At 46.0% G+C, this 20,746-nt stretch overlaps 1 protein-coding gene across 2 annotated transcripts in view; it reads left to right on the top strand.

The window, feature by feature from the left end:
* The first annotated feature begins 8,669 nt into the window (after window positions 1–8,669).
* The window catches only part of COL12A1 (collagen type XII alpha 1 chain), a 344,609-nt gene continuing 332,532 nt past the window's right edge, over window positions 8,670–20,746 (top strand). For both annotated transcript variants that reach the window (XM_085610958.1, XM_085610959.1), the window contains exons 1-2: window positions 8,670–8,907; window positions 19,676–19,786. In XM_085610958.1, the coding sequence (XP_085467084.1) occupies window positions 19,714–19,786 (73 nt within the window). In that variant the 5' untranslated portion in view covers window positions 8,670–8,907; window positions 19,676–19,713. The remainder of the gene's footprint in view (window positions 8,908–19,675; window positions 19,787–20,746) is intronic.

Here is a 20,746-nt window from a genome sequence, read left to right as displayed (position 1 = left end):
ATGTGATGCTCTCGCTGGGTAGCCTAATTGGATAGCCTCATGTCCACAGACAGCCTGATAGCCCCAGGCTAGTTTGGCTTTTTGGCAACCACTAGTCGAGAGACCCATGGCATTACCTCCAATACCTTCTCAATGACTCCTTGCTGTTCTAGATTGTTCAATTCTTCTTTCACCAACAGCGGGAGATGAAAGAGCTCCCTCCTGTAGTGTAGGGCCTTTGGTTGCACCGCCAGGTCTATGTGGAGCTTTACCTTGGTGCCTTTGAAGCACCTGGTCCTTGAAACAATCAGGGCAATTTTCTCAGGATTTCATGGGCTTGTTTATCATGTATGCCTCAGGCCAACAATAGTATCTCCAGCTCTCTTGTAGTCTGGCATTCTAGCGGTGTTCTGTTTCCCTCTTTTGTGATGTGAAACTATGTTATGTTAGCTGTTTTACCTTTTTATTGGTCACTTCCACTTAAATAGCTCCTTCCAGCGCTAGCGGTTTCTGCACTCATAGGAATATATCTTCACAGAGCAGGGCAAAAACAGTGATGGTGGTGAAAACAAGTGGTATTGATGCCAGTCCATTACATTAATGGATGCTACAGTATCGATGAGGGCACTAACCCTGCATCCTGTAATGGTAACCTCACACATCAGTGGGGGGAACGCACTCTACTCTTCTGTGCCACTCCGAAGTAAGGAATCACAAATGCCTATTCGTCCTCAGTGGCTTCTGCATTCTCAAGCTAGTGCTGCACGGAGTAATAGACATCACCTGTATCTCTTTCCAGCGACAATTGTGTCAGGGCTGATGTGGCTTTATATCTTGTAGGAGCCTTCTTTCCCATGTCACCTTTGTGGCATAACCATGTAGATTGATTGGGCTGCCCACGTCTGAAGCATAGGCAACCCTGTGTGGGCATAAGTGATTGGCGTGTTAATTAAAGCTGCAGTTCCAACACTTGACTGGTGTCACCTCTGGCGACTTCTGAACCTGGCTGCATTACTGTCTCTGAAAAATTGTATAAACCTCCTCCTCTTTAATGTCCGCAGCTTTGTGAGCAGGCTGAAGGGTTGGACTCTGAGCTAGTGCTTGCTCCATTGCATCCGCTCGACTGTTCAGCAGCTCATGTGAGCGCGTGAGGCCCATCCTTTCTGCCAACTTGATCCCTGGCTGGTGGAGGACAAGGTGGGCAGAACGGAGGAGCGGCAGCCTTGAATTAGCTGCACACAGACTTCCTTGTTTTGGTCATCATCCACACAGGTACTGGCAAGGGGTCTGAGGTGAGCATGGAAGCCATCAGTGGGGCCTCACTGCCCCAGATTGCCAATGGCCTTACCCCCGGAGTGGCACAAGGTAGTAGGTCATAGAATGACCCACAGTGCTGAATAAGACCACCACACTGCATTCTGTATTGGTGGGAGCCCTGTGAAACTCCACACCCTTTTATTTATGCTCTCAGCTGCGCCTGGCCAAGAGATGCCTGCTTGCATCAAGGCTCTAGCAGTACTGGCAGTGGGGCCTCACTGCCCCAGGTTGCCAATGGCCTTACCCCGGAGTGGCACAAGGTAGTAGGTCATAGAATGACCCACAGTGCTGAATAAGACCACCACACTGCATTCTGTATTGTTGGGAGCCCTGTGAAACTCCACACCCTTTTATTTATGCTCTCAGCTGCGCCTGGCCGAGAGATGCCTGCTTGCATCAAGGCTCTAGCAGTACCGGTTGGGTGTTCTTCAGCACCAATGGAAGTGCACAGGAAAGTGGTTACCATTTCTCACCGGATTCATCTTTTTAGTTGACTGCGAGTTTAAGGGAGTCAGCATTAATAAAACAATCCAACTTCTGTGTAGTCCATCACACAAACAAGATCAGGAATTGTTAAGTGAAGTTAAGTGGGTTTATTACAAGTAAATAATCAATCCAATATACACAGAAATCAAGAACATATTATAAAGGTACAGAATTACAACTGGCAAGCTGAAATGTCTAAAGAGAGTAGGATTCAATTGCATAAAACATGCAATGACCGCAGTCCTAGCAATAGTTCTCGATGCTGAGAAATTGAAATCGGTGTGCCTTAAAGAAACTCTGATCCTCCTTCCTAAACATGAATAGATTCTAAAGTCATCTAACCCAAGTTCTGAATGTAAGATACAAACAACTCCTATTCTGGTTTTAAAAATGCAGTGAACAGTGCAACTAAACGAATCTCGCTGTTAATGGACAAAACTGCATTCTCTAAGAAAAGTCTTCTTGGGCAGTGATTATTATCAGACGCTCAAACCACAACCATATTTGTCAGAACACTTTTCCCATCACAAAAAGCATTACCCGACTATGTTACGGTTGGGGTCATTCCCCACGAAGGATCTAACCCCAAAATGGAAGCACGTATGACTGACAAAAGAATGTCGGTTGTGTGGACAAGGAAAAGAGAGTCTATCACACCTCCAATGCATCTGCCCCTCACTTTTAGAAATTCGAAAAATTGTCCTCCGCGAGCCTTCGAGAAAAGAACAGCTAAGGACATGCAGAGCCGCAGTCATACAATGCCGTGGAGGCCTGTCTATTGAACCATCTTGTAAAGCCATCACGTTTTGGAAAATGGCAGCCAAAGTATTAGACAACAAAAATGAATGAATGAATGAGTGGCTTCGACAAGACTGCTTGGAACTTTCTCAATTGCACTGATATTATTTCCCGATTTTTTGCCCGCCTCGCACCGCTCAAAATTGCATTGATTACAAATGTATACTTTGTGTATTAACTATTGATGATGGTTGAGTACATGACTGCATTATGTTTTAAGCTTTTGTACCTTTTTAACCCTCACTTTTTAACCATTTTGTATTAAGTGCTTTATCCACTCTTTTATGACTTTTAACGAAATCAAATAAAACTATTATTGACTTGAAATGAGCCATTGGGAAAGGTCTCAGAGGAATTCTGAAGTGCTGGAAGGTGTCAGCATAGTGAAAACTCCAGTAGAAGCCTTCTAAAAATGTGAATAAGTGTTTAGCATAAAACTGCACACTTGCAAGGAAACATAGAGGTCTGTAACCCTCAGAGTCAAAAAGGATCTGAGCCAAACTCCAATGATGTGAGACTAATCAAAACCAAAAAGTTTCGAGAACAATCATATCTTTCCCCAAGTCACCAAACACCCAATTATTTCTCCTCCCCAAAGTAGATATAAGCAACATTCTTCAGATTTCTTCTCCCACAAACTTGGACAGTCATTGGAACCTTGAGCATCCCCTTGTTCCTGATATGTGAGGAATAGGAGGCTTCTTCTGCTCAATGGTTCTTCATGTCCTTGCCAAGATTTCTCTTCTCAGGCCTCACTATTAATAATACAACACTACTCCTTTCTCTAGCTATGAAATCATGAGAACACACCTGCAAAAGAAAGAACATGTAAGGCAAGCAAAAATACATTTCAAAATTAAGTCCTTTAGTCAGGCTAAACTTAAGTTAAGTATTTCAATTAGCATTTTGAATATATGGTTTTATATGCACATGTAACTTCAGAATAAATGCAAATCTGAATAAATGGGTTCATGATTAAATATGCCATGTGTGTCAATAATTGCTGTATAACTTGAAACACAAGTGTAAATGCAAATGAGAATTACATATCTTCACAGTTAAACTAAAATGTTAACCTACACACGTTTATGAGTCTATAGATTCTATGGTGAATACATATCAATATTATGTTTAAATGCTTAATTTCATTGCAATAAACTCAAAGCACACAATGTATATAGGGAAGGTTTAGTTGACTGTCATGCAGTGCAGTGCAGCAGCCGCAAATGTTGCACTGTACTGCATGAGAAAGAGAGAGCAGAAGAGCGCCATATTTACAGAAATATGTCTCTCTCCTCCCTAACCCTAGCGACAATGCAGAAATATGCTGCTGTGCGGCATGGACACACCTTTGCACCATAGTGCAAGGGTGTCTCCATGAGTCAAGCATAAGTTTTGTACTGGAAGGGATCCCTTCCAGTATAAAATACCATGCTTATACTAAATTGAACCTTTTCCCACTTTGTGTGCTATACAGAAATTGAACCTTTTCCCACTTTGTGTGCTATACAGTGCAGAACACATACAGAGTCGGAAAAGAAAGGGGAAATGAAAGCATTTCTCCTTCATAGCACCTATTTGAAATGGGCCTTATTTTCCCGCTCTAAACCCTGTCTACTTCTTTGTGATGCAAACATGGCACTAAAACTTAGTACATGTATCCTAGTGTCAGGTGCATATGAACATTACACTTCTGTGGCGAGAAAGGGTGGAGTCTCAGGGGCTTATTTACAAGAAAATTATGTAGCGCTGCGCTTCAAGCCATGTTGCAGCATTAGGAAAGTGCAGGGATGCGTCGTATTTACAACAATATGACACATCCCTGTGCTTTCCTATGCGCTGGCGCACAATTGGCTGTCTGGTACAAGTGTGCTTGCATTGCAAGGCTGATTGTTTTTGTGCACATAAACAATAATTTATGACATTTTTCTCCTTTTATGTGTGCTGTAGAATTTCCCCTTCTTGCACCACTTTAACTCCTCCCTTGGAGAGACGTTAGAATCTGATGCATTCCCAGGTTGACGAAACCTTGTAAATGTGGGAATGCACCAGAATTTATGAGTTTTGCTTGGGAACACCCACAGTGTTGCCATGGAACACCCATTTCACGCAAAGTAATGCGTGGAAGGGAGCTATGTTTACAAGGTCATGAAAATCCCCGTAAGGTGGATTTACGTGGCCTTGTAAATATGGGCCAACACAGTACACCATCAGAGCGTCAAAAAAGTGACACTCCGGAGACGCAAGGGGCTTGTAAATATGCCCCAAATTGCACTCCTCCACCAGCGTCTGTTAATACTGCGACATTCTAGGACTTTAACGTCACTACTTTTCAGCTCTGCCATTTCTAAAAATATCTACATCGCTGGGTTTCAAATACAATGGTAAGATGTGACTAATAGCATACCCTAAAAGAATCCAGCACCTCATTATGTTAAGTTGACACAGTAATGTACTTACTACCTGCGTGTCAAGGCTCCATTCGTTTAAACGTTCTGCACTGAACTAGCACAGCCACTGTATACGACTACAGTTCTTCGTATAACCACAAGAGAGCACTGGAGGACAATGAATACAACACTGCTCACATTGGGGCCAGTAGCAAAAAAACTCAAATGTCTGTCTCCGTCTCTTCTTTCGTATTAGGAAGGGAGGTAGAAAGGAGGATTGGGTGGGAGTTGAAGCCTCCCGCCTGCTATTAGGGTTACAAAGAAAAAATAGGACAGAGGCGGATAGATTTGTTGGGAAAGATGATCAGTAAGCTGATGTGAGCGGTTGAGTAAAGAGGGCCATGATCACGCAGAAAGTATCTTAACCTGTATGCTGAGTTTCCGTCACCTACACTGGCGCGTCTGTCATGACATGAACATTGAAAGTAGGGGGTAGTTCATTGAACAGTAAGAAAGGGGCTTCATTGAGCTCTGCGGTTTCGGTGCCTTTCAGGAGGATGAGAGGTTCTCCCTTTGGTGTTTGTGACTGGGAGGTGAGGGTAATTCGGGCGTGCTAAGGGTGTTCTTTGAATTCGTTTTATTTTGGCCGGCGGAGTGGCCATAGTTCCATTTTTCGGGGGTGGGCGGGTGTACTTGAGCTCAGCTGACACTATGTTCATATATTTTCGATAGAGTTCTTGCCCTGTTGGAAGTGACAAGTGTGATTCACTGCGCTGGGAGGTGTTCCTCAAAGATTTATGGGGCAGGTGCTGAGCTGTGGGGGAAGGGCAGGTCAAGGTGCTTTTAGAATGCTTCTTTGAACTGGCGAGTGGGGGTGTGCGCTGCGGGAGGGTCATTTATTGAGCTGTGGTGGTGAGGCTCGTTGAGCTGTGGAGTTGTGGGTTCTATTCGCTAGAGGTAGTTCGTTGATGAGTGGGATGCCATAGGCTTCAATGGCACCGGGTGTTTTTGAGCTGTATATATAGGATTGAGTAATCTGTTGGGTGACACTTTGAGCTGTTTGCTCATTAGTAAAGAAGAGGGGTCATTAGCTGTAACCATCATCGAACTCTGGGCAATTTAAATTAGTTGCGAGTTGTGTCTTTAAACTGGGGGGGGGGGGGGGGGTATTGAGTTGCATTGAGTTCATTGGAGAAGTGATTCATTGAGCTGTGGAGTGGCTCCTTGCACTGACGAGTCCTTCAGTTGATGGAGGAGGGAGGGGGGGTAATTGTGTTGTAGGTAGTTCACTGATCTCCGGGTGGACGATTCCTCATTCGCGGTGCCGTACATTGTGCTGTGCGTGAAGGGTTCATTGAGCTGAGCTGTAATTTGATGCGATTGGTTGAGCGGCAGCAGGTCCTTGTGACGTGACGCGGTCTGTCACTGAGTCAATGGGTGTTTCCTTGAGCTGTAGATTGGTTCCTTGCACTGTGGTGTCCTTGAGTTGATGGGGTAGGGTTTTATTGAGATGTGGGTAGTCCTCTGATCTCCGTGTGGAGGATTGCTTGCTCTGTTATGCTCTACATTGAGCTGTGTGTGAAGAGTTCATCGATTTGATCTTGAGGAGTGACTTAGTTGGCTGAGTTGCATGAAGGGGTCACTGGATTATGGGGTGGGTTTACGTGGGGTGTTAAGTTCACGGTGGTGGGGTTCGATGAGTTTTGGAGGGTTTAATGAATTATGGGGGTTCAATAAGATATATGTGGAGGATCCGTTGAGATGTGACTGGGTTGTGGAAGATCAGTGAGCAGCGAAATAGATTGTTGAGTTAATTTATGGCCAGTTGGTCGTCTGTGAACTAGTTAGTGGAGCTGTTGGTTAGTCTATTGAGCTGTGGGCGGTTTATTGAGTTTTTAGAGTGGACTGAGCTGCTGTGTGGTTCAGTGGGTTGTGTGGGTGGCTCTTTGACCTGGGTGTTTGCTCGTTGCATTGCGGGGGTGGGGTTCATTGAGCTGTTGCGCATTTCATGGAGCTGCGAGTAGACGGCAGTGGGTGGTTCTTTGAGCTGTGTGTGATTGTTGAAGTGTGGGTAGGTTATTTACTGAACTGTAGATGCATATGCTGAAATGAATAATTGATGTGTGGCCAATAGGGCTATGCATTGGTTCAATTAGATATCAGAATGGTTTAATTTACATGAGTTGTGGGGGGACACTGGGCGGATGGTTTGTGTGCTTAAAAACATGAGAGTTTAAGAATACGTTATATCACTGTACAATGCCCGAACGTTTCATACAATAGACGGTGGATTCCAGACGTGCTTTCAGTCGAAAAGCATCGAGGCAGCTAGGAAAGTCGGTTAACAGTTTAGTACAATAGTGACGTAACCCTTCCTCCTCCGCCCCCCCCCACCCCCCCTTCAGAATCCCCGCTGCGCAGCACCCCTCCCAGGAGCCCGCGTACTGTGTCTGCGGTGACGCATGGCCCTGGAGTTGTCATGTCATTGGTATGCTTTCCTCCTTGATATAGTTGTCTGCCATCTAGTGCATTATTTGGACAAACACCGAGCCTCGTCGGCCCCTGGTTTCCCTCGGGCTGTCTCCCCCTCAGACCTCCTGTGACCTTTCTGTATCGGGAAGGCTGCCCTTCCTTCCAGGAGCCGGGAGGCCATGTCAGGGCAGACACAGTACCCGCTGACTCTCGGCTTCCCTCGCTCCGGTCCTCTCCCTCAGACCCCGGGACCTTGATGTGTCTGGCACCTCCCGCTGCTCTCCCTTTCACGAGCCAGAGCAGGCTCACGCCTGCCGACACTGCCTTGTGCAGCTGACGGAGCCCGAGGCACGGTGGTCCCGTTCTGCACTCTGTGCATCAGTGTCTGGACGGGAGTGTGCCTGACACTAGTCGAGATGTGGCTCACTAATTGCTCTGCCTTTGTAAAATGTGTTCTTTGTGTGTGTGTATTTTTTTAAGTAGGAATAGATTTTTAAAGCTAAACATTTTGGCTAAAAACGGTCGGCGCCCTCCAGAATAGGGAGTGTTGGCTGAGAGTAGAAAGTTGACAAAGTATATCTCACTGAGCTGCATCACTCCCCGGCTTTGACCCCTGAAGAAGCTGAGGATGCTCTCTGCCCCCGCCCCCGCCTCCTGAGTGAGCAGTGCAGCCTTGCCCAGGCCAGCATCACGGGGTGGAGGGGAACCCCTCCACCCCCCAGGGGTGAACTCGGCTGACAGAAGCGGCTGTGCGGGGCACGCCGTGCTCGAGGCTTTCCTTGGAGTTGGTACGCTTCTGCAAAAGCTCCACTCACTGCACATCATATAGTAGGAGTGAGAGTAAACGGGTCTGGAAGGGGGGGGGGGGGGAGGGGTAAAAGAAATAGGCAGACAGTTACTTAATGGAAACCTTGAAAAAGCTGAGGCTGCACACGGTGGGTGAGATGTTTCCACTCAGGCTTTTTTCATCCCCTCTCCCTCCGCCAAGCATCCCGTCCCCTCCCCCTTCTAAAGCTATTCTTTGCCATGGGCTTTGAGACCACTCTCCCGCCGCAACCAATACACCCCTCCACACACACATGGGAGACACCCAGCCCCCACCCCTTCCTGCACCCCACTGGGTGCTCATCATGGCTTAAGAATGGCGGGAGGCATGCCTAGCGCTTTCCACAAAGTGCCCCTCCCCCTCTGAGCGCTGCATCACCCAGGTCCACCTACCCCGGTGCCGTTTCGTAAGAGCTTCCGACGGCCGGCACAGCCCTCTATTAAGGAGCAGATTGGGAGAAGATCTTCCCACTTGGAGAGAGGACGGCTTCCAGGGCACATCACACTTGGGACAGAGAGGAGGCGCTACACATCCCAGCCGGACCCTGCGCCCCACAGCACTGAATTCCGCTCAGCTGCCCTGCAAGGAGGGGATCCTGTGAAAGAGAGGACTGACCCTGCAACCAGCATCACACCCCAGGTATCAGCGCCGGCACATCGCAGGGAGCGTCAGCCCGCTCACCTCTATCCAGCCAGGGGGCTCCCACCACCAGTCTCATTACTCACTTCCACAGTTTAGGTTCATAGGAATGCCTTTATGGGGTGTGTGTTAAGAGGAGTGGAACAAACACAAATAGGGGCAGAAAAAGAGGGACAGAAAAAGACAATGGGCAGATGAAGAGAGAGATGGAGCAGAGAAGGACAGCGTCCAGCCAGTGGAAGATGCATGGCATGTTTTTATTTATTTATTGTGGATAGACAGACAGCTAAATAGTTAAACCAATACAGAAGACCACAGAGTTTAACATACCTAGCTGTACCGACAGACGCCACACAGTAACGAACAAAAATAGATTTATTCATAATCAAATGTAGATTAAAAAACAAATATCTAAATGTATGGTATGGTCAAATAAATAACTATCGTGCATAGATAGGTACCCCAATAGGCAGAACGCCAGACTAATTGCTCGGAGGATTGTATACACTTATTTCAGTGTTAAAACGTCAGGTACGTGGTGAAAAGGTCGAATCAGATGTGCACCGAGACACTCGGAAATCGAACCGAAATGTTAAAGAGACTTCTTGGATCAGGGTCTGGAGTGGGTACACGGGAGCATGTTTCTTCCGAGAGGAGGGGGCGCGCAGCTGTCTGATCTATCTGCTACGTTTAGAACCGCGCTGGGCGGCTGTGGGCTAAGTACCAGGAACTCTGTACACATGAGGCCAGACCCTAGAATAAACAGGGGGTGTTTCTGGAACACGTCACATATTATGTGAAGTAGAGGTGCCGTCACTGCAGTGAGTGCGATGCTGCAGCTCGCCAGTCCCTGCTACCTGAAGGCTGTCACTGGGAATCCCAAACCCCCAGCAGGGTGCAAAGAGTGAGGGTGCGCATGCGCAGAGCCTCCCGCGGACCCCCGCGCTACCTGATGCGCAGCCCTGGGAGGGGGTCTGGGGGCGCAGTGTGTGAGGAGGGGTCACGGGCCGTTGGAATCAGCGTCTCCAGCGCGCCTGCTACCTGCGCACCCTGAGGCTGGCGGCTGTCTGCCAGGTGCGGGCTGCAGTCATCAGATAGTCTGACGGGACGGCACGCGCTGTGACTGCGTGAAAGGCTTGGCAGTGTCTCCATGTGACGCACAGTCTTGTATTCCCTCAATTATGGGCTTCAGGACCTGGCAGATACTGGAAAGTTGTAGTGATGCTGTGCTAAATCTTCCCGCAAATAGCGTGGGGGTGATGCCGATGGCGATTCTATTATGAAGCTGTGGTAATGATAATGCTGGCTCTGGTTACAGGACCGACTGTGACTTCGCGCGATGAAGTGCAGTGCAGGAGGGCCAGAGCACGAGAGGAAACTCTCTTAAGTGACCACAGCACACCAACATCCATCCGTGGTTGCATATTGTGTATCGCTGCGGGAGGGGCTCGCATTGAGCTCGCCAAAAGGTGGCAGTGCACGACCAATGAAACAAATACAGTCAACTAGTGCTCGTCCGATGAAGAACCAAAGGGACGGTGTCGGTTGAAGAGAGATGCCCGGGGTTAAGGGCACATCCGATTGATAAAATGTGATACTGAGTGCCAAGCTATATCGTTTCCTGTTAGTAACGCCTTCTTGCGGTCGGCTTGGGTCGTGCATACCATTTGGCTAGGGACGTAGATAGTGCACTGAGTGACTTCCCTCTTCGACCAGCTCCGCATATAGTCGCTATGCATGCATGTACGCTTGCTCTGTCTAACTGGACGGCCATGCAGCAGTGCGTTCCTAACTCTTCCGATAGGGTGTGGCAGAGGGCAGGGCGTGGCGGAGGGCAGGGCACACATGGTGTGCAGATAATCGCTGTGCAGCAAAAGCTGACCTGTCTCTCCTTGTGCTCCTGCACCATGGTAGGGCACCAAAAACACCCTTTCCTGACCTAGAAGCACATAGTTAGAATCGCACCGGGCTCTCCCATCGCTCCTTTTCCATTCTACATAGATACGACGGAAACACGTAGGGGCTGAGGCAGAACAGGCTCGTGATTTCGATGTCAAGGAGGGCCTCAGAGTCAGACTGACAAGACAGCGCAGGCCTTCATCCCGCCGGAGACCCCCTAGCGAGCGTGTTGTAGTCCCGGAGCTGTGCCCCGGGAGCTCCTGGCAGCGCTCCTGTGCGATCAGTCAGGACCGCAGAATTATGCTGCCTGAGCTCATGGCCGCTCGCGGAGCTCTGGTAATTAGAAGCATACGTGCGGCTCGGCGCCCAGAGCTGGGCTCCAGCAACAGCAGCACTTAGGGCCTGCGCCGTGTCCCCAGTGTACGGCCAGGCCAGCAGCTGCTGTGTGCACGGCGGCCCTGCTGTATCCCATTCCAGTGCACAGCTGGGCCTGGAGCAGCTGTGTGCGCTGCGGCCAGTGGTATACCACCTCAGTGCACGGCCGGGCCTGGAGCTGCTCTGTGCACGGTGGGCAGCCTAATCCCACCTCAGTGCGCGCCCCTTGGGGCTGCAGTGTGCCCAGCGGCCGGTTCTATCACACCTCAGTGCACAGACGGGCCAGGAGCTGCTCTGCACGCATCCTATCCCGATACAGTTCTGGGCTAAGAGCCGCTGTGTACCCAGCGGCCAGTCTTGTCCTATTCCATTCCAGCACAACGCCAGACAGGAGCTGCGCTGATCTTTGGACGACCACATCCCCGAGGTTGTTATGAGCAGTTTCCAGTCCAGGAGTTTTGTTTGATAGCCTAATGTGTTGTGGGTGTTGTAGTCTTGTTTCCTGCAATTGAACTAAGTAGGTTAACACATGTGAAAATCAATGATTTGTGGGTGAAAAGTTCAGACTGGGGACCCCTGCCCGTAATGACCTGGAGTGAGGTGGTCACCATAGCTGACCTTATCTTATACTGATACCCAACCGGGCCAGGAGCATTTGTGTCCCTAGCGACCACGTGTATCCCATTCCAGCCATAGCCAGGCCGAATCAGCTGTGTGCCTGGCAGCCAGGCGTATCCATCCCAGCGGAGCAGGCCAGGAGCACCTGGTGCTCTGCGCCCAGCCATTTCTCATCCCAATCCACATGCTCTGTGCACCACCTCCAGCTTGTAGCGTTGTGTTGGAACCAGCAGCGGCCAATCACTTGGAGAGGCAGCGCTAATGGGAGGGGCAGAACAATTGCTCGGGATATGCATTGGCTGATTGTCCTAGTGAAAATTCAAGCACCACGCTACCGAGTTGTCCAAATGACAAGAGAAAGCACCTGCATCCACTAGAATCCGCTTGTAATGGGTCAGCATTCATTTTCACTGTGTTGTAGTACAACATAGTGCCGTCTTAATGCATGGGCACGCTGGGCAGTTGCTTGGGGGCCCCACGAGCATATAGGCCCCATACAGACCGGAATTTAACACTAAATTTCTGTTAAACATTTTTATTCCTGTCAGTGGTTGTGTTAGCAGGGCCCAGTGCACTGCTTTTCCTGGGGGGCTATAATACTGTTAAGATGGCCCTGGTACTCCAAGTCACCATTATGTCGTTTTTCTAGAAACCTGTAGCTCTCCTCAGTAAAATGGAACACACGCGGAGCTAGGCGGCTCCTCCACTAGGGCGGAGGAGCGTCGCCCCACTGCTTTCTCGCATTGCGAGAAAGCCAAAACATAAAATGGTAATAACTAAAAGTTATTACCATTTTATGTTTCCTTTGCGCATTGCGGGCTGGTGGGCGGGGCTGCACTACTCTTTGAGCAGGGCAGGGAAGAGTGGTTTTCCCAGTCCTGCAAAGACTGTTTGGTCGGCCCTCTCTGGCAGCCCACACCAGTCATGCGCATTATACCCTTTTCCATGCTGGCTGCTATGCAACCTGCATCTAGAACATGGCCACCCATTTGCCCCTGGCTGGGTGACATCCTGACCAATCACAATGCTACTTGCAGCGTTGTGATTAGCTTAGGGGAGGGAACTGTGTGCTTCCTGTTCCTGTTGGAGGCAGGAGAGCAGGAGCAGGAGCCGAGAAGACGTGGGACCCGGCGGAAAGGTAAGTTTAATATTATTATTATTATTATTTTTTTATTTCCCCACGACCGCCCCTGTAATGCTCCCCGCGAATCCCCCCGCAATCCCTCGACCCCGCCCCCCCACCTGCGAGCAATGCCGGTTGCTACTGAGCTACTTCCGCTAGTACTGAGCTGAACAGACGCTGCAGAGAAGGCTGTATTGCACTCCAATCACTAGAAGAGAGACCCGCTTCAGTAGACGTGCAAACATCAAAGCCCCATGCACAAGCTCTCAACAGCACAGACCTAAATACTGTAGATCACACAGACCCTTCAAGACATTGTTAATGAAATGCAGTCAACACAAGATAAAGGGCACCCTGTAGTCAGAAATTGGACCCGCATTCCATACTATAGCCTCAATCATGCATGGTCACTGTGTGGATTCACTGAGGGGTTCTGGTACTTCTGGACTCTCTGGAAGAGCCATTTTAAGGCTTGTGCAATGCGGTAAATTGCCCATGGCCCACACCTTCCATAGGCCCCCTGCTGGGAAAGTGAACTTTCTCTCTGTCTCACCCTTGTCTATTTCTGCAGTTCAACCTCTCTCCTATCCCTACCACTACACTTGACTCTGGTTCCCTTTGCCTAGTGTCATCTTAAGGGCTATGTGTTTTTGTGTGACCCTGTTCCTTAATCTTTGTTTTTCGTCATGTGGATTGAATTGGTAGAACATGGGTAATGAACTTCAAAGTTGTTCTGAACACAGCACTCCAAAATCTTTAAGATGGCACTGCTCCCTAGAAAAGTTTTGTGCCTATTTGCAGGAGAAATCAAGTCTGGTTGCAATCCTACTCCGCATTTAGAAAATGCTAGAACACAGGAGGTAGGCCGACATTTTGCTGACAGGCTAGACAATCTTGTACAATGTAAGCACTTTCTTGACTTCAGTAATCTAATTTCCCAAAAATACCGTAGACCAACCAGTTCTGACCGACAATGGTGAGTAGGAAAAAAACAGGAAATGAAGTGACCTATCGAACTTTGGAGACAGAACAATCTAGACTAGAGAAAGTAAGTAAACACTGAACATGATCATATTGCTCAGTTTAAACAACTTTGGTCTGTCCGGCTATTTTTAGAGCATCAGCACTCGGGTCAAAGAACTTTTCATAATTCTGCAAATCATATGAATTACATTGTAAGGAGGGCCGTAATTACCTTGATCACAGAGCTGCTGCCTGGAAGTGCAAACGGGCGTGGCATGTGAGGTGGTCGACACTCTCGCCGACTTAACCCCTGGTCTTGTGGCATAGTGGAGGAAGGCATTCTAGGGTGTGTTTATAGGGCGGACAGCCTGGGAGAAGTTCTCTTTCTGTTCAGCATTTTGATCCCTGGAGTGGGGCGGGGCAGTCACACGCAAAGGCAGCATTTGAAAGGCTAGACATTTCAGTGCGTTTTCTCCTGATCAGCTGAATTGGAGGGTGACACACGGCGGCTGAAAGAGGTTGGGATTTTTGTATTAGAACCTACTCACCTTCCTGCTTTTTTATTTATGCGTTTTGGGAGTGGGAGCATGGGAAGTCGAGTGTGAGTGGAAAACACTAATCATCACATAGTTCCTTCATGTTTTTTTTTTTTTTTTTTCAACGTCAGCGTTTATAACAGATCGTTTTGGAAACACTACAAATCCTGTTAATACTTACCTCTCAACAAAGATTATGTAGCCATGTTTGATTGAAAGAGAGATAGCTAGTGATGTGCAAAACACATCAGTCAATGTTCCTTGCTTTAGAAGTCCTTCAATGCTGGAGCAAAAAATGGATGCAGTATATCGTGTTATTTTTGAAAGGCCTATAGGGCTGGGGAGTTTGCATTCACATGTCGAGCATGGGTGAGAAAAATGTTATGAAAACGTCCCTACCGGAGTGCATCATAACCACTTGGAAAAGCAAGAGCAGGTTGCAGACTCCATGTTTATTTACCTGTGATTTCCTAATGAGCACTCTTATTCCACTTTTAAAAGTACAGCAGCCTTGTGGGAAGGTCTGGTGACGTTTTTATAAAATGTATACCAGCAGTGCTCAGACATGCCAGTACCATTGTACACGGCGCAGAGGAATTAAGGACTTCGTTGGACAATGGAAATCAGGCAGCCCTTATACCACTGGACCTTTTGGCAGCCTACAACACAGTCAGTCATAAGGTCTTGATTGACCGTGTCGAAGCCTTGTCCATCCGTGGCTCAGCCTTAGCCTTGCTATCCTCCTTTCTCACCTGGAGAGTACAATCTGTCTCCACGGACATCTTTCTATCCAACTCTTTTTACTTCCCTTGTGGCATCCCGAAGGGCTCTTCATTGAGCCCTACCTTGTTTAATTTATATGTCACCCTCCTTGAGTTTTTGATAAATAGAACCAGGGGTTCTCGGTCATCAACTATGCTGATGACACTCAAATTATCATTTCAGTTTCTGGCAATCATCATGAATCAGCTGCCAGTTTTCACAATTCTATGCAGTTGTTTAACAATTGGATGTCGAATAATTGCTTGCAACTAAATTCCGAAAAACAGAAGTATATCTGTTGGGAAACAAGATCTCCTTCTGGTCCCCTAATTGGGGGCCATCCGATTTAGGCGCGGTCCTGAATCCAGTAAAAAAAGTGAAAGATCTGGGCGTTATCTTTAATAATCATCTGTCCTTTGACAGACAGGTGAATGCTATCACACTAAAAATCTTGAGAAGAATTTTTACTTTGATTCCAATGGATCTAAGAGAATTAGTAGTAACTGCTGTTACTCTCTTGAAAATTGATTATTGGGATGGTCTTTATATCAACTTACAGAAACACCTGGTTAATAAGTAAAGGATCCTGCAGAACGTGGATGCCTGTCTTCTGGTGGGAATACCCAGACTTAAATTGGTCTCAAAGGCCCTGGTAGACCTTCATTGGCTGCCAGTAGAGAAAAGAAATGATTTCAAGGCACTTTGCATCGCGTGCTTAGCTTTACATGACGAGGGACCAGACTACTTTCAGAGGAACTTTGTTAGGTATATTCCATCTAGGACTCCTAGGTCCTCCTCAGCAGTCAATTTGACAGTTCCCAAATTTAAACAAGTCTGCTGGGGTGGCAGAAGCTTTATATATGGTACAACTCAACAGTGGAATGCCTTACCTCTTCACTTAAATACCTGCCCACCTCTGCTATCCTTTAGAAAGAATCTTAAGACCTTGCTTTTTAGTACTTAGTTTGTAATTTCTGCCCACTGTACCATGTTTCTTTTTCTGTGATCGACTAGTGCCAAGATGCCCTCAGGCTTTCAAGTGCTTCACAAAACCTGTTTTCATTTAATTTCATAGTATAATTGCTCTGAGAAGGACAGGTAATACCACAGTAAGGTACTCATTACAAGTGTCCATTTAATTTGTTTGGGGCCGGTAATAGCTGATCTATGTACTTTCATCCTAAAAACAGCCAAAGTATCCAGGTGAAAGATTTGGCCAACATAAAAAGTTACTAGGGGGATTGGACCCAGGAATTCCTCAATTCTTTGTGGACTCTCGGCATCAACATCAGCATCAGCCAGATTTCCCCCTGCCTCAGAGTTAACAATCTTGTGTCAGTAACTCCAGGGTTGGGGAAATATCAGCCTATTTCCTGGACCATTCGTAATGAGGGCTCAGATGTCTGACAGTCCAGTTGAGAAGTGCTTCCACTCTCTCATTAAATGTGTTCCAGCTCTGTTTCAAAGTAAAAGTTTAACTTGGATCTAAAGGTATTTAAATGTACCATTTGCATGTTACAGACCAAATTCCAAACTAGGCACATTGACCTTTCAATCTATCTCACCTCCAATTTGAGCCTATTATGTGCAGTTAAGGTGGAGCTGTGCACCAGGGCTTTTAACCCACATATCTATTTCATAAAAGTGCATCTTTGGACCTGTAGATTACTCAAAGATAGCATTTTTCACAGGACTGAAAGCTGGGATCTTACAAAAATTCTCAGTAAGTCCATTAACCTAATGGAAAGTCTCACCTTTACCAGTCAACTCTAAGTAAGAAAACAGCAAAATGTACTTAGAAATGGGACACTATCCAGTTACAAATTTAGCCAGTTGATGCCAAGTTTCAGCGCAATGCCATTAAAACTATAGTAATCCTTCTGCACAGAAATAGCATTGTTCTAAAAATACAGTAACTTGTCTCAAAAGTGCTGGTACTTTCACTTTAAAACTACACCAGCCCTGCTTTGATGTACAACTACTATCCCATTAAAAGTATGGCAGCTCTGCTGAGAATTGTGGGCATTCTCCATTTAAAGTATAGAATATTTCTTGAATTGTTGTCTTGAGCCCTGTGGTTTGAGGGCAACAGGCTCTCCTGACACAAATTACAACCCTCGACCCAACAGCAATCTTTATTTTTTTCATGAAATTTAACTTGCAATATAAAATCATGTTTCTAGTGAAAATCCTCAAACCAGTGAATATTGAAGGTGCCAACCGTTTTCTTGCCTTCACATTCACCTAGAGTTGGTAGTGTCTAGGTGACAACTCTGGAAACAAATGCTCCCATTTCAGAATCTGCATATTGCTTCATTGTTTTAGGATCCTGATGGACTGAAAGCCATCATTGACCAACCACCATCTTTTTGAAAATCCATGAATATGGCAAGGCCTAAGTGGTGTTCCTTCAACAACAGACAGGGAGATGCATAGTACTACCATAGCATCCAGACCTTGGAGTGTGAATATTGAGTTTTGAATAGGGAAATTCCAGCAATAGGGTAAAGGGTCCTGAGAATTTCATGCAACTTACTAGTCTGATGTTGGCAAATTATCATAGGAGAGGGTGGTTTGGCATCATAAAGTAAAGGGAGAGTTATAATGAAGAAGGAAGCACTAGAGATTGACGTTTTTTAATAATCAAGGAAGTAGTTTGCACTTAAATTATTTCTGTAGTATTTCAGTATATACCACGTTGCCGAGAAGTACTAGGTTTAGATCCTATACTACGGGATTCATGGATCAATATGTAGGTTCTTGAAAAGTTGCCAAATTGAAAAAGATATCCTGGATAGGTCTGTCAAATGGCAAGATAAGGGATATGGTTTGAGGTATCTGAGCAGTGGTGATCCAAGTGTACTTCTGCTGCAGGACCACATAGCAACACCCAACATTGGTAACATGCTGAGTAGTATTGAGGTGATCTTCAGTAGTTATATTAGCTATAAATATTTAATGGGAATCAGCTATTGCCATTGGAAGAGGCAGATTGGCATTAAAGGAATTGATGCAGGAGTTTGGCTTAAAAGAATTGTGGCGGTTCTGTAATTCAAACACCCAAGCACACACCTTTTACTGACACTGTAACAAAGCCAAGTGAAGCTCAAACTACATTTTTGACTCAAAGGAAGGTCTACAAGATTGCTTGATTGATATTTAACTGAGAATTTCATCTGATCAAGGCACCTTATTTGATTATAATAATGATGTCACCGTAACCGTTGGAAAATTGTTTGCCTGGTGGACAGGTACATGAAAGCTATTTATGAGTTACTTTTTGTTACTTATATCAGAAATGGCAACAATGAGACATTCATCAAATTTAACTTGGATCATCACAGACTAACAGTGGCATGCCTTCAAAGCCTTAATAATTGAAGACATTTTAAATTGCTCATTTAACATTTAATAAGGCACATCAGGTTATGGCATGTGCTAAGTCATTGAAGGAAATAAATGGCTGAGGGAACCCTTTCTTACATTCTTCCATGAATTGAGAGGACTATTTAATGCATCAATGGAGTCTAGCATGAGCTATGAAGATTATTTACAATATACATTATTGTTAAAAAGCAGTGTCATCATTAATGGACATATTAAAATGATAAAGACAGTGGCATGCTTCTTACAAAAAGGGTCGACTGTATCAAATTCATGAAACTAGTAGATAAGACAATCAGGGACATTGCAAAGTAGGTAACTGAGGTGGAAATATTCGAGTTTTACTAGGAGTTTAGAGACTGACAGGCATTACCCAACAGCCCGTTCACAATGTACTCACAACCTTATATTAATTACATTAATTGGTTAAAGGGTAGAAACACTGGAGACTGTGGGCCTGGATCCAGAATCTGGGATCAAAATGGTAATTGTGCGTATAAAACCTGGCAAAGCTTTGGAACTCCATGGTGATGCAAATATATGGTTTCTGCTTGATAAATCATTTCTCTACTTTGCGTGCCAATAGGGATAAATGTAATCAAGCTTAAATAATTGTTTTATAAATTGAAAACCGGTCACAAATAAAAATAATAATGTGTTTTTATAAAGCACTCACTAACCCAGAATTTCATTTCCTAAGCACTGTCAATGATAGGTATAGCAGTTAAATGATGCTAAATTTGAAGACCTCAAAAAAATGGAAACAAGTTATTCTTTCCAGGATTTAAATTTTTGATGTGCAGATCACATTTAAATGTTAGCTGTGGGTGCTTAACTCACTGGGCAACATGGATTTGGTCAAAACATTTGAGTGGATAGAGAGAGAGTTTTCAAGTTTTTAAATTTGGGATGTATTTTGTGGTGGGATGTGGAGGTGGGATATGGTAAAATACCAAATCCGTGAGCAAGTAAATTGAAAAGAAAGAGCATTTTAAGTGACCATCATGCTTGCATGTCTGCCTCTCCATTGACTTAGCTGTCATGTTTAGGGCACACTTGCTTGTGTGCCCTTTCTGACAGTGTGCATGTTTACTTCTTTTCATTGCAGATCCATTCATGTGGTTGTGATCCGTGAGGACCAGAGCGATGGAGATCAGGCTGTCCTCGGCAGTGGCCACTTTATGTGCAGCTCTGCTGTTGGTTTCCATAGAGGCAGAAGGTAACTTCTACCCCCCTCTCCCAACCCTGTCCTTTCACGCTCTTGTCAAAGATGGTGCAGAATTGACTTTTTTCTCTTCCTCTCTCTCCCTCTCTCTTTCTTTCTAGCCCAGTGATTGTTTTCTTCCTGTGCCTGTCTCTGTTGGAAATAAACGCCCCATTCTGTCCTTCAGGCGTTTGTCTTTTTGTCAAATCTTGATCTACTTTCATTTTTTATTGTTTTTGCTGATTTCTGATCTCTATCAAATGTGTACTTGTCCTTCTGAGTTGCTGCTCGCATAAATCCCTTAAGGGAGGGTTGGGTAGATTTTGTGTGTTGCTGAGGGGGCCTGCCAGATCATCGGCAGGCCGAAGGCAACAGTGCTGAGGAACAAGAACATGCCTGTACTGGCAATCACATCTTCCCAGCACCAATTTGCCTTTATTTGTTGTGTGTGGATTCAAACAGAGCTCTCTCACTGTATTTTTATATGACATTGAAATAAAATATTCCAACTCTGTTCTTCGTGGTACTGTGTTTTGTTGACCGTTCTGCGCCTTGCTGAACTTTGTTGCAGACCCTCATTAGCTTTCCCAGATGCCCCAGGGGCATCACGTTAATGAGGAACAGAGCATCATTTGCTGATGCCAAGTTTTGCTGCAATGATACCTCTCTCTGGATGCCTGGTTAGTGAAAGGGCTCTAGTTTTATGGCAAACATTGCACACATATTTCTGTATCTCAGGGCAGTAAAGTTTACAGACAGCTGTGTTGACAACAGGGGCATAGCTACTATTGGGGCAGCAAATACAGTTGCAGCTCAGCAGAGAGCCCATTGAACCCTGCTGATTGCTGTATTTTACTGCCCTAGCAGGAGTCAAGGGGGACATATTTCTTGCTTGCACCAGGGCCAATGACATCCCTGCTACACTCCCTTTTGATAAGTGCAAAATCACATTCCAAATTCACAGAGTCAGGAATA

The sequence above is a fragment of the Triturus cristatus genome, chromosome 6 (assembly GCF_964204655.1).
Source record: "Triturus cristatus chromosome 6, aTriCri1.1, whole genome shotgun sequence".
NCBI classification, from domain to species: Eukaryota; Metazoa; Chordata; class Amphibia; order Caudata; family Salamandridae; genus Triturus; species Triturus cristatus.
Note: the sequence above shows the minus strand (reverse complement) of the source record. Positions and strands in the feature narration are given on the sequence as shown.